At 47.7% G+C, this 16,743-nt stretch overlaps 1 protein-coding gene across 3 annotated transcripts in view; it reads left to right on the top strand.

Moving 5' to 3' along the window:
* Positions 1-16,743, top strand: part of CAPN5 (calpain 5) — a 91,086-nt gene that overhangs the window by 26,642 nt on the left and 47,701 nt on the right. For all 3 annotated transcript variants that reach the window (XM_066621716.1, XM_066621717.1, XM_066621718.1), the window contains one exon: positions 16,229-16,360. In XM_066621716.1, coding sequence (XP_066477813.1) covers positions 16,229-16,360 — 132 coding nt within the window. The remainder of the gene's footprint in view (positions 1-16,228; positions 16,361-16,743) is intronic.

Raw genomic sequence — 16,743 nt, 5'->3', positions numbered from 1 at the left:
CCACATTACAGTTTTGACCTGCAGCTCACTTTTCAGGATGTGGCTTGTTTTCTTGTTATGCAACTCTGATGGACTCCAGGAAATCTTACAAGATCTGGACGCTCCATATGGATTTGGGGAAATAAGGCTGCATAACTTGTCGTAAGTTGCATAACACTGGTGGTGTAGCTGGAGGGGGGTGGAGCAGCCAGTCCAGTGGGAGGCTCAGGAGCCCAGTAAATGTAGTTTTCTCCTGCCCCCTTCCCACCACTTTTTCAAGCCCTGGTTGGAATGGGATGACTCAGTGGAAAGATTGCAGTAAGAGTACTGGAGATTGCAAAGGGATCCTTGAGGATAAACCAGGGGCTCTTTTTATGTGTGGCAGGGTCACTGGTATCGTCAGGGAGGTGTGGGGGGTGCGGACCACACCAGGTGACACGCCGGAGGGGGTGACGTGCCCTGGGGGGAGGACGCGCTAACATCGCGGGGTTAGGAGCTACCGCATCATGCCATACACTGCTGGAGGCGGAATGGCCAGCGGAGTGCAGTGCAAAAAACAAAATTGAAATTGCTCCTTTCGTTCAAATGTTATGGCTAAAAAACCAGAAGGAAAAAATGCATGGAGCCCTATGGAAAGTGAAAGTGAGCCGTATCACGCGTTTGCTCGTAAGTAGGAGCGCTTGCCATAGTCCGCTGGAAAGGGCAGGCTGAGAGGAATCCAATGACGCCAGAATGGTCCCGATCCAATGAATTCAGCCCCCAAAAACACCCGAGAAGCTCTCCCCCTCGCAGCTGCGAGTCTGAGCCTGAAATGAAGCTGTGTGGCTGTGTTTACTCGTGAGTAGGTGGACTTGCCTTAGTCGAGGCAGGCTGCGAGGCTCCAAGGACGTCAGACTGGTCCTCATGCAATGAGCGCAGCCCCCCAAAACACCGAAGAAGGAGGTTCCTCCCTCCCAGCTGCCTCCCTCCCAGTCTGTGGAGCCCTATGGAAAGCAAAGCAGCCTCACAGTCACGTTTACTCGCGAGTAGGCAGACATGCCTTGGCTGGTGGTCAGGCCAGGCAAAGGGGAATGTGAGGACACCAGAAGGATCCTGATCCGATGGAGCTGGAGATGCTCCAGAAGGCAGCCTCCCTCCCCCCCCCCACTAAAAAGGACAAAAAAGAGGCTTGAGGGAAAAGTTTTCTATTTTGCACTTGCAAAGCCAGGAGGGTCTTTATTCTGATGTGCCTGAAATGGAAGAACTTTAAACTGGGTACTGGGAGGGCTGGAAATCTCACTGATTCTTTTTGGGGGTTGTTATTGCAGGCAGACTACAGAGTAAGCTCCATTGACCACTGTGGGACTTACTTCAGAGTAGACATGCATAAGATTGGGCTCACAGGCTGCAATCCAACCCACACTTTCCTGAGAGTAAGCCCCATTGACCACAATAGGACTTACTGCAGAGTAGATTCACTTGGTGGAACAGGACTGGCTCCCCCTTATTTAATTATTTTATTTTAATTTAACTATTTACAATTATTTATTTTAATTTGCTTGATGATGTCACTTCTGGCCATGACATCACTTCCAATGGGTCCTGGACAGATTGTCATTCTAAAAAGTGGGTCCCAGCGCTAAAGGTTTGAGAACTGCTGCAGTAAGGTGTTAGTAAGTTGACATGGGTGTGTGTGACTACAGGTTTTCAAAATCACTAAAATCCGAATTTGGAGGAGTAAGGCCATCATGTTATGTATCAGTCAATGTGTAATTTCATGCAGAATGCAGTGAAACAATCCACATTGAAATATCTGTGTTCTAACAAAAGGTGCAGCCAAAAAACCAGATGGTACCTCACCAGGCCACCTGGGGCGTTGCCCTGCCCACTACATGGGGTGATGCGCAGGCTTCCCGCACTGGGTGACGCAAACCCTAGCGATGCCACTGGGCGGGGTGGAAGAAAATATTATTAGAGAGAGCTCAGCAGGACTGAGCGCACAGAGGGAAAACAAGATAAGCGGGGAAGCAATTTCAGGTGCAAAGGGGGAATGTCCTCTTTGGGCTTTGGCAAGAAGCACAGCTGTAGTCAGGAAGTTCCTTCCAAAAGGCCAGTGCCTTTCTGAGCGATAAGGGCAGGCATGAGGGAGGGGTGGCCAAAGACCTGGGATGGAAATTCCCCACCTCCAGTTGCACTTCAGCCACATGCTCACTATGTTCCCTTAGGCCCTCTGCTCCTTTCTCAGGCCCCCCCCCCCACATCTGCAAAATTTCGGTGATTCTAGGATGCCTTCCAGCATTGTTGCAAAGAATGCTGAGAGTCCCTGTCAAATCACGATGAGCCCTCAGAGTGCAGTTTATAAAAGCTTATTACTGTAATCCAGGGGTGCTCACACTTTTTTGGCTCGAGAGCTACTTTGAAGCCCAGCAAGGCCCGGAGATCTACCAGGGGGGAAGGAAGCGTCTGACAGACACCCCCTTTAATGTATGGAGCCCCTGCTGGAGTCTAGTCAGTTTCGTCAGTTTTGTTGCTGCATGCCTGAAGAGCAGCTAAAGTGTCAGTTTCGGTTTAGTGTCAGCTAAATATGTCAGTTTCGTCTAGTCACTAGACGAAACTGACATATTAACAGTTTGGAGAGACAGGACTCTGCGATCTACTCATTTTGCCTCGCGATCTACCGGTAGATCGCGATCCACCTATTGAGCACCCCTGCTGTAATCCATGCCTTAGCCAGCTTCAGACTAGGCTACTGCAGCGCAATCTCTGAGCATTCCTTGATGGCACCAATTGCACAGTGATGTCCCTTCCAGACCTCAGCAGGCATCGTGAATGCTATTTGGCCTGCTGTATGAAATGAGTTTGACACCCCCGAGCTAGACGATCCCTAGCTTAAGCGACTGATATTGCTCAAGGAATCCCCAGTCCTTGCAGTGCAGGTGAGGATGTGGATTCTTCTCTGAGCACCCAATGAATGAGTCACTCAGGCAGCTGGCAGAAAAGGATGAATTTCCTGTGTGTTGTTGGGTATGTTGCCTTGCTGGGATGATGTCATAAAGTTACCTGATTGGCGGAATGGTACCCACCTGGTCACGCCATCCCATCCCCTCAACCTAGATGTCCAGTAGCAATGCACACTCCCATCCTTGGGGGGGGGGTAGTCATTCCAGACTGGAAGAGGCACCCAATCCACAAACCCAGGCGTTCTCCCTCTAGTAATGGAATTCCACACAGATAAAGGACGAAGTTTTCTTGTTATGCAACTCTGATGGACTCCAGGAAATCTTACAAGATCTGGACGCTCCATATGGATTTGAGGAAATAAGGCTGCATAACTTGTCGTAAGTTGCATAACACTGGTGGTGTAGCTGGAGGGGGGTGGAGCAGCCAGTCCGGTGGGAGGCTCAGGAGCCCAGTAAATGTAGTTTTCTCCTGCCCCCTCCCCACCACTTTTTCAAGCCCTGGTTGGAATGGGATGACTCAGTGGAAAGATTGCAGTAAGAGTACTGGAGATTGCAAAGGGATCCTTGGGGATAAACCAGGGGCTCTTTTTATGTGTGGCGGGGTCACTGGTATCGTCAGGGAGGTGTGGGGGGTGCGGACCACACCAGGTGACACGCCGGAGGGGGTGACGTGCCCTGGGGGGAGGACGGGCTAACATCGTGGGGTTAGGAGCTACCGTGTCATGCCATACACCGCTGGAGGCGGAATGGCCAGCGGAGTGCAGTGCAAAAAACAAAATTGAAATCACTCCTTTCGTTCAAAAGTTATGGCTAAAAAACCAGAAGGAAAAAATGCATGGAGCCCTATGGAAAGTGAAAGTGAGCCGTATCACGCGTTTGCTCGTAAGTAGGCGCGCTTGCCATAGTCCGCTGGAAAGGGCAGGCTGAGAGGAATCCAATGACGCCAGAATGGTCCCGATCCAATGAATTCAGCCCCCAAAAACACCCGAGAAGCTCTCCCCCTCGCAGCTGCGAGTCTGAGCCTGAAATGAAGCTGTGTGGCTGTGTTTACTCGTGAGTAGGCGGACTTGCCTTAGTCGAGGCAGGCTGAGAGGCTCCAAGGACGTCAGACTGGTCCTCATCCAATGAGCGCAGCCCCCCAAAACACCGAAGAAGGAGGTTCCTCCCTCCCAGCTGCCTCCCTCCCAGTCTGTGGAGCCCTATGGAAAGCAAAGCAGCCTTACAGTCGAGTTTAATCGCGAGTAGGCAGACATGCCTTGGCTGGTGGTCAGGCCAGGCAAAGGGGAATGTGAGGACACCAGAAGGATCCTGATCCGATGGAGCTGGAGATGCTCCAGAAGGCAGCCTCCCTCCCCCCCCCCCCACTAAAAAGGACAAAAAAGAGGCTTGAGGGAAACGTTTTCTATTTTGCACTTGCAAAGCCAGGAGGGTCTTTATTCTGATGTGCCTGAAATGGAAGAACTTTAAACTGGGGACTGGGAGGGCTGGAAATCTCACTGATTCTTTTGTGGGGTTGTTATTGCAGGCAGACTACAGAGTAAGCTCCATTGACCACTGTGGGACTTACTTCAGAGTAGACATGCATAAGATTGGGCTCACAGGCTGCAATTCAACCCACACGTTCCTGAGAGTAAGCCCCATTGACCACAATAGGACTTACTGCAGAGTAGATTCACTTGGTGGAACAGGACTGGCTCCCCCTTATTTAATTATTTTATTTTAATTTAACTATTTACAATTATTTATTTTAATTTGCTTGATGATGTCACTTCTGGCCATGACATCACTTCCAATGGGTCCTGGACAGATTGTCATTCTAAAAAGTGGGTCCCAGCGCTAAAGGTTTGAGAACTGCTGCAGTAAGGTGTTAGTAAGTTGACATGGGTGTGTGTGACTACAGGTTTTCAAAATCACTAAAATCCGAATTTGGAGGAGTAAGGCCATCATGTTATGTATCAGTCAATGTGTAATTTCATGCAGAATGCAGTGAAACAATCCACATTGAAATATCTGTGTTCTAACAAAAGGTGCAGCCAAAAAACCAGATGGTACCTCACCAGGCCACCTGGGGCGTTGCCCTGCCCACTACATGGGGTGATGCGCAGGCTTCCCGCACTGGGTGACGCAAACCCTAGCGATGCCACTGGGCGGGGTGGAAGAAAATATTATTAAAGAGAGCTCAGCAGGACTGAGCGCACAGAGGGAAAACAAGATAAGCGGGGAAGCAATTTCAGGTGCAAAGGGGGAATGTCCTCTTTGGGCTTTGGCAAGAAGCACAGCTGTAGTCAGGAAGTTCCTTCCAAAAGGCCAGTGCCTTTCTGAGCGATAAGGGCAGGCATGAGGGAGGGGTGGCCAAAGACCTGGGATGGAAATTCCCCACCTCCAGTTGCACTTCAGCCACATGCTCACTATGTTCCCTTAGGCCCTCTGCTCCTTTCTCAGGCCCCCCCCCACATCTGCAAAATTTCGGTGATTCTAGGATGCCTTCCAGCATTGTTGCAAAGAATGCTGAGAGTCCCTGTCAAATCACGATGAGCCCTCAGAGTGCAGTTTATAAAAGCTTATTACTGTAATCCAGGGGTGCTCACACTTTTTTGGCTCGAGAGCTACTTTGAAGCCCAGCAAGGCCCAGAGATCTACCAGGGGGGAAGGAAGCGTCTGACAGACACCCCCTTTAATGTATGGAGCCCCTGCTGGAGTCTAGTCAGTTTCGTCAGTTTTGTTGCTGCATGCCTGAAGAGCAGCTAAAGTGTCAGTTTCGGTTTAGTGTCAGCTAAATATGTCAGTTTCGTCTAGTCACTAGACGAAACTGACATATTAACAGTTTGGAGAGACAGGACTCTGCGATCTACTCATTTTGCCTCGCGATCTACCGGTAGATCGCGATCCACCTATTGAGCACCCCTGCTGTAATCCATGCCTTAGCCAGCTTCAGACTAGGCTACTGCAGCGCAATCTCTGAGCATTCCTTGATGGCACCAATTGCACAGTGATGTCCCTTCCAGACCTCAGCAGGCATCGTGAATGCTATTTGGCCTGCTGTATGAAATGAGTTTGACACCCCCGAGCTAGACGATCCCTAGCTTAAGCGACTGATATTGCTCAAGGAATCCCCAGTCCTTGCAGTGCAGGTGAGGATGTGGATTCTTCTCTGAGCACCCAATGAATGAGTCACTCAGGCAGCTGGCAGAAAAGGATGAATTTCCTGTGTGTTGTTGGGTATGTTGCCTTGCTGGGATGATGTCATAAAGTTACCTGATTGGCGGAATGGTACCCACCTGGTCACGCCATCCCATCCCCTCAACCTAGATGTCCAGTAGCAATGCACACTCCCATCCTTGGGGGGGGGGGGTAGTCATTCCAGACTGGAAGAGGCACCCAATCCACAAACCCAGGCGTTCTCCCTCTAGTAATGGAATTCCACACAGATAAAGGACAAAGCCTACCGGCAAAATGATGGCTCTGCATCATCAGAGGGGTTTCGTCAAGGTGAACAGTGTCCAAAAATACAGGAAAATGGGGAGGAGGACAGGGCATTAATTACAGAACCTTGTTACTAACAGAAATGCAGGTGGCTGAGCCGTTTCCCAGACTGGAGCGGCAGCAATGGTTAAAAGCTATGGCTGCAGATATCCTCTGTTGTATAGAATAGGAACTTTGGCAGCAGACGATGTAAGAATGGGAACTTGGGCCGCAAGGGGATCAAGGAGTGGGCAGAACCAAAGAAAATCACATGAGAAGTAGCCGGAGAGAGCTGTGCATCTCAACAGGGGGCTTGTGCCCTAACTTGGTATTAGACCAGTGATTTTCTTTTAAAGGCACCCTGACCTCTGTGATCTTTGCCTTTTTCAATGTCACTTCTGGATTTCTTTACTCAGCGTGTTATTTCTTTACTCAGCGTGTGGTTGGTCTGTGGAACTCCTTGCCACAGGATGTGGTGACGGCATCTGGCCTGGACACCTTTAAAAGGGGATTGGACAGGTTTCTGAAGGAAAAATCCATTACGGGTTACAAGCCATGATGTGTATGTGCAACCTCCTGATTTTAGAAATGGGTTAAGTCAGAATGCCAGATGCAAGGGAGGGCACCAGGATGAGGTTTCTTGTTATCTGGTGTGCTCCCTGGGGCATTTGGTGGGCCGCTGTGAGATACATGAAGCTGGACTAGATGGGCCTATGGCCTGATCCAGTGGGGCTGTTCTTATGTTCTTATGATTCCAGAAGACACTTCCACGTTCTGCTGCTCTGTTTCTAGGGCACAGCTGGCAAAGGACGAGGGGCAGACAATTCATTACTACAGGCAGTTGCCCTAAAAGTAAAGCTGCAGAACCTGGAAGAGTTTTTCAGCAATTTTTCAGCTGCTAGGATCCAAACTTGCATAGCATACTGGTTGAAAATCACTGGACTGGGCCCTTGGCTTTTGCTACTAGACGCTTTTTCCTAGCAAGTTGCCTTTGTGGCCTGTTTTAGGATTATCTGTTGGGCCTTGATATCCCTCTCAATCTGCCTTCTTGGAGCATCTCCAGCTTTGCAAATATCTGTCATGTCAAGGAGGAGATCAGGACCTCAGCTGGGCTGAACTGGCCTCTGCAGCGGGGACCTCGAGAGCTTGTCCTCAATAGACCGAGTTAGTCATTTACGCAGCAGAAAAGCTAAGCGTGGGCTGTGTTAATGCTGCCAGGAGATAACTGGTTCATTCCAGGGTCAGCTGGCAAAGGGGTTGTTTTCTCCAACAACTGGGTAGCATCATTTTTCCCCTTTAGGAGGCCTTTGGCGGCTAATAGGGTTTTGAAAATTTTTTCAAACTTGGAAATTTAAGATTCTGCCTTCCTTAATTCTATGCAATTAACCATTTTTTGCCATAAATCTCAGACTTCTGATTTCTGGCCTATAAGTAGGAACAGACTTTGTTTTCTGTCCCTTAGTGTAGCAGACTTTCTTGTATGAATTCATGTGTATCAATTTCTCGCACAGTGGCACATTAAATATAGCATTGTGTGCCTATTATTTTTAAAAGAGCAGTGCTGGTGCTAAAACATACTAAAAGATGGGCTGAACTGATGCAGTGATGCAAAGGGCTTTGCCTTTGTGTGCTGAGTTTGGTGGGTTCTAGCTCCCATAAAGTGTTGGTCAAGGTGGGCTAGAAACTTGAAATGAATGTTAATCTGCAAGCAGCTAGCGCTGGTGCTTGACTCCCAGGGAGTCCCTCTCCGCAGTCTTAGCTTTGATGATAATTGAGAGCTTCCACTATCTCTGTCTCTCGCTAGACAGTAAATTTTGCCATTGCTTATCTAGCAAATGTTGCCTACGATTTACTATCCAGTGTTAATGCACAGAGTGGCTGAATAGCTAATGGGATCATGATTTCAGAGGGCTTGGGGGATTCTGAAGCTCTCTCAAACCTATGGATAAGGCTTGTTTGAAGCAGATTTTCAAGCTGTCCTGGGAGAGAAAGGGTCATGCTTGCTGTCTGTTTTCTGCTGTCTGTTTCTGATCAAACATTGTTCCTGTTTCGCTTTTCATGACTGAGCTACTGGGAGAGATTTTTGGCATCTCCTTCCTTGCAGTTTTCAAGATAAAGTGTGTATAAGCTGCTGTTGGGGGGCTGTTGCTTTAGGTCAGGGATGATCAACCAACAGCCAGAAACCAGCCAGTAACGCAACTCTCTTTTGCCCCTGCGAGTCCTGCCAAGATATCTGGGTACTGCAAGGCTTCTTGGCTCAACTGCTTGGGGCATCTTTTTAATCTTTGTACTCATTCTGAAATGTTACCGGACCACTGACAGTTGGGCATCAGAAGAAATCTTTCTGGAAGGACATTTATTGTCTCAGTGATGTAGCTAGTGCAAAGCACTAAGTTTTGCAGAGCGCCTAACTGCAGCTTGCAAGCGGCCCTTCCCCTTCGAAGCCATTCCAGGCGGTGAGAGCAAAATGGAGCCATTCTGGGTGATGGGAGCAAAATGGAGGGGGAGGGGCCACTTGCACACTGCAGTCAGGCACCCTGCAAAACTTATTGCTTTGCACCCCTCTAGCTATGCCACTCTATTGCCTTTTGAGAGATTCTGATGTTGCCCACTAACACACTTGCATGTGGATGGGCATCCAGAGTGGACAGGCATCTCCTTAGCTCTGGGCTCTAGAAATGGACACAGTGCCAGCAAACTCCTCCTTCACCCACCCCAGAACTGCCTTTCCAGGCAGTCAATATACAGGAGTTGCCACTCTTCCTGCAGTTTAATCTGTGAGGTTAAATATTATGTTTAAAAAATCCCCGGTTCGAAAAAACAACAAAACAGGAAATGGTTATGGGGTACACAGGGGTGCATGAAAGCATGTAGGTGGTGTCTGGTGCAAACCCCCATGCAAGACAGAGTGTCAGTGATTGGAGGTGGGATTTCAGTGCCTCTTGCAAAACCCAAAGACGTTATGCTGTAACAATGGCAAAATTATGCAAATTACATAATGTATTGAGATCACGTAATTCAGCTTTTTCTAGTGTATAATATTTTTAAATAGAAAACACACATAAGATCCCTGCTGGATCAAGCCAAGGGCCCATCTCATCCAGCTTCCTGAAGTTCACAGTGGCCCACCAGATGCCTCTAGAAGCGCACGGACAGCAAGATACCTGAATCTAGTAGCCATTCCCTTGCACCTGCCATTCAGAGATGGGCTACCTCTGAAGCCGTAGTTGTTGCATACAATTGTTATTACGTAGTTGTTCCCTGTGATGGACATTTCCTCCACAAATCCATCTAATCCCGTTTTGAAGGGCATCTAGGCCAAATACCATCACAACAGTCTGTGGCAAAGAGTTCCACAAATTACTCACATGCTGACATGTGAGACATAAAAAAAGACATCTTTCTTTTTGTCTGTAAAACAAGACAAAAGTATTGTCTTTGAGGTATTTCAAAGTTGCCCATAAGATGGATAGTTAATTTACGTCCTGCTTTTCTCCCATAGTGGAATTAAGGTCACATCCAGACCTGCTTAACCTCAGTAAGGGGGCTAGAGCAGACCTGGGTCCCAAGCATTTTGTCTAACTCACTTTTGAGGCAGACTAGACTGAGACAGAATAAGTGACTTGGGACCACCCAGTGAGCACAGAGATTTGAACCCAGATGTCCTTGGGCCTGATCTGAGTAGGTAGAGCAGGTTGTTGCTCTACCACTTTTCAAATGAAGGCCAGTGTGCACAATTCCAAAGACTGAAGCGGATCTGATCTGATGCCAGGTCAACAGTGGCTCAGGCACTAGCACTGCGTGTCCTGAGAACTGAGGTCACCTGTGGACCCACATAGCTGCAGAGATGCTGCTGCGGATCAATGTGTGCTGAGCATCCTTCCGCTGTTCGGCTCGCCCTGCTGCCCGCAAGAGGGAGGCCAAGGTTAGTTCCATGGGCATCAAAGCGGAGCCGTGTTATCAGTAAGCTGCACAGCTCAGCTGAGCGAAGGGCTGTGCAGGGTGTTAATTTGAGTGGTTTCATGCATGGATGAAAACGAACAAGAGTATCAGAGGCTGGCAGCAAAATCCATTCCTGCCTTCGCACCACAGCGTATGTGCAACTGAGTAGTGGGCAGAGAAGCAGAGTGTAAAAAGGGGAAGGAAGCACATTTAGTTGGAGGTTGAGGTGTGCGCTAGAGGTGTTTCTGTTTACAGACTGGTGTAAGAAGAGAGAAAGCTGCCTGGCTGAGTCAGACTGTTAGCATAGAGACCACAATGTTGCAGACCCAGACTGGCAGCAGTTCTCCAGGGTTTCACTCAGGGGCTTTTTCCAGCCCTTCCTGGCCGCAATTCTACCCGCACTTTGTAAGCCCCATTGACTATCATTGTTAAAAGCATAGACTTAGTAGCCTGTAAAAAGTACAGATCTGTAACATTTCCCCCGAATGCAGTCAGGTAGCATGAAGTCAAAAATATTAAAAATAAAATATTGAAATGAGTGGGGACCCACCTGAAATTGGTTCACAACCCGCCTAGTGAGTCCTGATCCACAGTTCGAGAAACACTGGTATATAACGTGATCGTATTATTCCTACAACGTGATGGTATTATTCCAGACTGAGAGCAAAGTCCAAAGTCCATCTGAAATGTATCAGCCTGAAGAAAACACAGGTCATGGTTCAGGATGTGGACTCACCTCCCTGCATTGCAGTCTCTGCACATGAACTGGAGGTTGTCCATGACTTTGTGTACCTTGGCTCAACAATCCTCGACACTCTTTCTCTGGATACCAAGCTAAACAAACGCATCGGTAAAGCAGCTACCACGTTTTCTAGACTCACAAAGAGAGTCTGGTCCAACAAGAAGCTGACGGAACATACCAAGATCCAGGTCTACAGAGCTTGCGTCCTGAGTACACTTCTGTACTGCAGCGAGTCATGGACCCATCACTCACAACAGGAGAGGAAACTGAACGCTTTCCACATGCGCTGCCTCTGACACATCCTCAGTATCACCTGATCACCTGGCAGGACAAAGTTCCAAACAACACAGTCCTGGAACGAGCTGGAATCCCCAGCGTGTATACAGTGCTGAAACAGAGACACCTGCGTTGGCTTGGTCATGTCGTGAGAATGGGCGATGGTTGGATCCCAAAGGATCTCCTCTATGGAGAACTTGTGCAGGGAAAGCACCCTATGGGTAGACCACAGCTGCGCAACAAGGATATCTGCAAGAGGGATCTGAAAGCCTTAGGAATGGACCTCAACAGGTGGGAAACCCTGGCCTCTGAGCGGCCCACTTGGAGGCAGGCTGTGCAGCATGGCCTTTCCCAGTTCGAAGAGACACTTGGCCAACAGTCTGAGGCTAAGAGGCAAAGAAGGAAGGCCCATAGCCAGGGAGACAGACCAGGGACAGACTACACTTGTTGCCAGTGTGGAAGGGATTGTCACTCCCGAATCGGCATTTTCAGCCACACTAGACGCTGTTCCAGAACCACCATTCAGAGCGCGATACCAGAGTCTTTCAAGACTGAAGGTTGCCAACATCTATTCCTACAAACCATGAGTTTAGCAATTATGGTCACTACGTGGTGTCACCCCTCCCAAGTGCACATCACCCAATGTGGACCACACACCCCCTAGCAACACCACTGAGTGACCTTCCCTCATGTCCTGGGTACAGGCTGGAGCTTGATGCAGATGCAGGACTCTGCAGTACTCTGTGGTCCAATATCTATTCCGCTCCACCCACACTCTGCTACTGATGTGCATATGGCAAATAGCAGAGTCTCAGCCTGTCTGTGCACAACAAAATACATTTGTGTACAGTTGTTGCATAGAATCATGATTTGTGTGTCTGTGTGTGTCCATCCAAGTCCCATGGAAGTACTATCACAATGTCTTTACAAATCTAGTGTAGTCAGGACCAGCACAGGACCTCCCAGCACTTGTGACAGTAGACCAAATGCTGCCCAACCCTTAACTCACAATTTTCAACATTTGTATGCTGACCTCTGTGGTCTTTGTCTCATGTGATGTCACTTCCAGCTTCTGCGGAACTCTTCCAGGTTCTGCAGCTCTATTTTTAGGGCAAACGGTCTGTAACAATGCCATCTGCCAGTGGAGGAAGAAGGAACAGACAATTCTTTACTACAGTTCGCCCTAGAAATAGAACCAAGAAGAGTGTTTTAGGGATTTTCAGCTGCTCTGCTCTTACCTTCTGCAGCACACCAGCGTGCCACGGCATACTGGTTGAAAATTGTTGCCTTTAACTGGTGATGCACCAGTGAATCTCTGCTGAGCCAGCCCACTGCTTGCTCACTCTCTTTTTCTTCCTCCCAACAAGGAAAGGCTACAGACCTTTGGGAGTTCTTAGTTTAGAGGCAGAGAATGGAGGAGGGAGTGTTATAGACAGTCATAAAATTACACACGGTTCAAGACAGTGAACAGATTCTTCTCTTTCTATCCCTTTCTTGATCCTGGCATGTAGCACAGTAGCTCAGCAGGAAGCTTTTATGTCATGCCTCTTAAGGTGATTTGCAACAAAGCTTAAAAACCGAAGTTTCCAATGCAACAAATTTCCATTTTCAGTGCAATTGGAATGATTTTCAATACAATGAACTTTCCTTGCTGTGAACATTCAGTTGTGTTTGTAGCATCCCCCTCTTTGGGATGGCCTGATGTATGTGGCAGAGCTCAGAGCGTCTGCTTTTTGTAAAATGCCTTAATGAGAACCAGTTCCAGCTCGCTGAGAATCTGTCTTGCTCTGTGATGGATGGCTTGACCTGTACCATCAGATGCCTAATTGGATGGAATTGGGGGTGGGGGTGTTCGGTTAGGAGGAAATGTTCATTGGGGGTGTATGGTTTGGCCCTCAGCAATTCAGTGTGTAGACTGGAAGATGGGGGCTGTGATGGGATTCTGAATGACAGCTCGCTAAGCCAGACCAAATATGATCTGGCTTTAATTTAGGACACAATCCCATGCATGTCTGCTCAGAAGTAAGTCTCATTATATTCAGTGGGACTTATTCCCAGGAAAGGGTGTCTAGGATTGCAGCCCAAGCCTCATGCTCTATCTTGTGTCCTCTGGGATACACATTATTATCTTCCAGCCTCAGTTTCCCATTTGTAAAACAGGAGCAATAGCAGCCTGCCTTTGAAGGATTCTTGTGAGAATGAACAAGTCGAGATTGTCAGACAGTGTATGGGGTATTAGGGCTGCAGGCTTTAATTAGTTGATCAATTGCTTTAAGTTTTAGCTGACTTTAATTGGAGTCAGGTTGCAGAAGTAATTGTATTCATGAACTAATAGCATGGGGTGATTCTTGTTCATGTAATTTTCCTTCAGTGTCTGCTGTCTATACTGCAGTTTTGGTAAGGTGCAAATTTAAATTTAATGAATGAGTCTATGTTATGACTATCAGTCCAACGAAGATCTCATTAATTGACAGCCTTATAAATCATTGTGCCCTGTTTGACCTAGCCAAAATTTTCAGGGACTAGACAAATGCATAGAAAATAGGCCTGTCAATTACCGGTAGCCCTGATAGCTCCATGGAACCTCCATGAACCGAGGCACTGTACCACCGAACAGAGGTGTACCAAGGTCATTTGGCACCAGGGACCCATAAATTTTTGGCCCCCCATGACAAAATTATTTTCAGTAATAATCATGAATAATATGAAAAGTAATGAATAATAATAATGGTCAGAGAAGAAGCACAGACAGTGAACATTTTCTTTTATTGAATTTAATATATACATATACGAGCTTTGTAATAATGCGTGTGTGTGTAGCTTTGTAACTTCATATATATATAATATATTAATAAACATGCTTCACTTGTGTGTGACTGCAGCCAACGCTAGCCAAATTGCACCTGCAGCCAGGGTCACCCCCACTGCCGCCACCATCTTGGGGTGGCCTCTCAGACACCCCCCTGCAACCTGGCACCCGGGGCCTCCCTCCCAGCCACCCTCTTTATACGCCATTGCCACTGGATACAAATTGCTGGTGTCAAATAATAGGGTCTTCATGGTCTTGCCTTCATTCTCTCCTTGTGGGTTTTCTGCTTGGCTGCTGTTGGAAACAGGATGGTAGACTTGATGGAGTTGATCTGATCCATCAGGGCTGCCCTTACATAGGCTACTAACTTCAGTGTTTGTTAAAAAAGACTTCAGGGGCAAGTATGTATACATGTGCAAGTACATGATTTGGACTGGGAAACCTGGGAAGAAAGGCACAACCCCTACCCTTCTGTAGCCCTGATCCAGATTGGACCCTCTCATGGCTGTGTTTCTCTCTTTAAGAAAAGCCAGGGCGCTCTGATCCTGGCCCGCCTGCTGTCATATCTAGTTTGGCTTTTGACTCTAGAGAAGTGGTGCTACAAATCGTCTTGGATGCTGCCGCGTGGATGTCAGACCTGGGGTCCTTCAAACACAATGTTAATCTGCTTGGTCCAGTCTGGGGCCAGGAACTTTACGACCAAGCTTGCATGAGCCTGTGTGTGGTTTGGGATTGCTGAATTGCCCAGAAACAGCTGTGTTGTTGGAAAAATTGCAGCTTTTCCTACATGGGCCCCTGGTGTTTCTGGGGAAGCCTCTCTTCAGCGACACCACTGTGCTTGCTTTCCCTTGTCTTCTTGCAAAAGTTGAGCAGAGCACTGGAGGACTCATAGACCGTTTGAAGGCGGAGGAGAACAGGCCAATGGTGACTCCAGTTCCCTGGCCAGCATTTTCCTAGCCAGATGTTCTCTCCTCTGTGCCGAGAAGCTTGTCTTACTGCATGTCAGGGATTACAGGAATTTGGCATTCAGCACAGGACATTTCAGGGTCTTCCAGCTGTTGTCCTGAGTCCAATCGCATCGATGCTGTTGGTTCTGTCTGCCTTCAAGAGAGAGAAGAGGTATTTTCCCTGCTGGTGCTGCTGTGTAAATTAGAAGTGCTTTTCTCACCATACTGCCCCACCACAATGTTAACCGCTGTCTCTCTGAGCTGTGCCGAGGGAGCACTCTGGGGAGTCCATAAATGACTGTGCCAGTTTCCCCCTGGCAAGCATTTCTTTTGGTTCTAGTGTCAGTTTTGATCCTGGGCTGCTTCAGAGCCAAAACAGGGCAGGGGCTTTCCTTAAATTCTCCCTGAGTTTTTGATCTTCCTGGTTTTTAATAATCCTAAAAAAAATTGTACATAGCTAGATTTCTCCTAATGGACCAAAAACCTCAATCTAAATATGTATTTATTGGGAATAACCAAAATGACCCACAATCATGAGCAGCAAACTGAAGTTCTCCAAAATTTTTTGTGATAGATATAGATATAAAACCAAAAGAAGGGGGGAGGAAAAGTGGGCATGGAGTGGGAGCTCCAAATCTGCAGTTTATAAACTGTTGCATTCCATTGCAAGGAGTTGTGCAGACTTAAGTCACTAGATGTTGATTTAATGGTGCGCACAGGATCCAGAGATAGAAAAAACAATATTGGCTGCCCTCTCAACAGCCACTTTGGGAAAATACAAAATCTAGCAGTTCCTTTGTTCTGCTGTAGCACTCCTCAGAACACACAGGTCCCTTGTAAGGTGGAGAGCAGAAGTAAAAGAAGACTGTGATTGTATTTAAAGTAGCGAAGCTGGAAATTCATTTTAGGTGGCACACAGCATTGCTAGAAGCCAGACTGGGCTGTATCATGTAGTGCTGAAAGGCATTTATCTCCACCAAAGTGAAGTGCCATCTTCAGGTGGGAATAGCTTGATACACCTTGTAACGTCAAGGAAAAGAGGGTTCTAAGAGCTTAATACTGAGTCAAAGCAGAGCAGTGTTCCCTGCTCACTTCTTCACTGTATGGGTTTTGTCTTCCTCTCTCCTTGCAGGACATCTGTGATGATCCCCACCTCTTTGTGGACGGCATCAGCTCCCATGATTTGCACCAGGGCCAGGTGGGGAACTGCTGGTTCATCGCAGCCTGCTCTTCACTGGCATCCAGGGAATCCTTGTGGCAGAAGGTAAAGATGACCCTAGTTAAATTCAGCCTCATTTGAGCCCACCTTGGGGTGTTCGCTACTCACAACATATTGCAGCATGTTTAGCAAGTCACAAAGATGTGTCATGACCCATATGGGAGAAAGGCCGACTTCAACCAAGGTTGCTTTTTTGCTTATCTTTCTTTTGATTTTGGTTTTGCTTTTTTAAAAATCAAGTTCCTAGCCCTTATGATCATAAAGAAAAGATTGAAAATCTGTCAGTGTTTCCAAACAAGAAAAGTTCTGGATGGAGATTGACAGTAGTGTGCCAGAATAGGACATCAGTTCCCTTTATAGCTATAGACCCCCCCTCAGCCCCTCCCTATTCCTGTCCCTTTTTGGGTGGAGAGATTCAGAAAATATGA

Source organism: Tiliqua scincoides, chromosome 3, assembly GCF_035046505.1.
Source record: "Tiliqua scincoides isolate rTilSci1 chromosome 3, rTilSci1.hap2, whole genome shotgun sequence".
NCBI lineage: Eukaryota > Metazoa > Chordata > Lepidosauria > Squamata > Scincidae > Tiliqua > Tiliqua scincoides.
The sequence above is the reverse complement of the archived record's forward strand: the minus strand, read 5'-3'. Positions and strand labels throughout refer to the sequence as shown.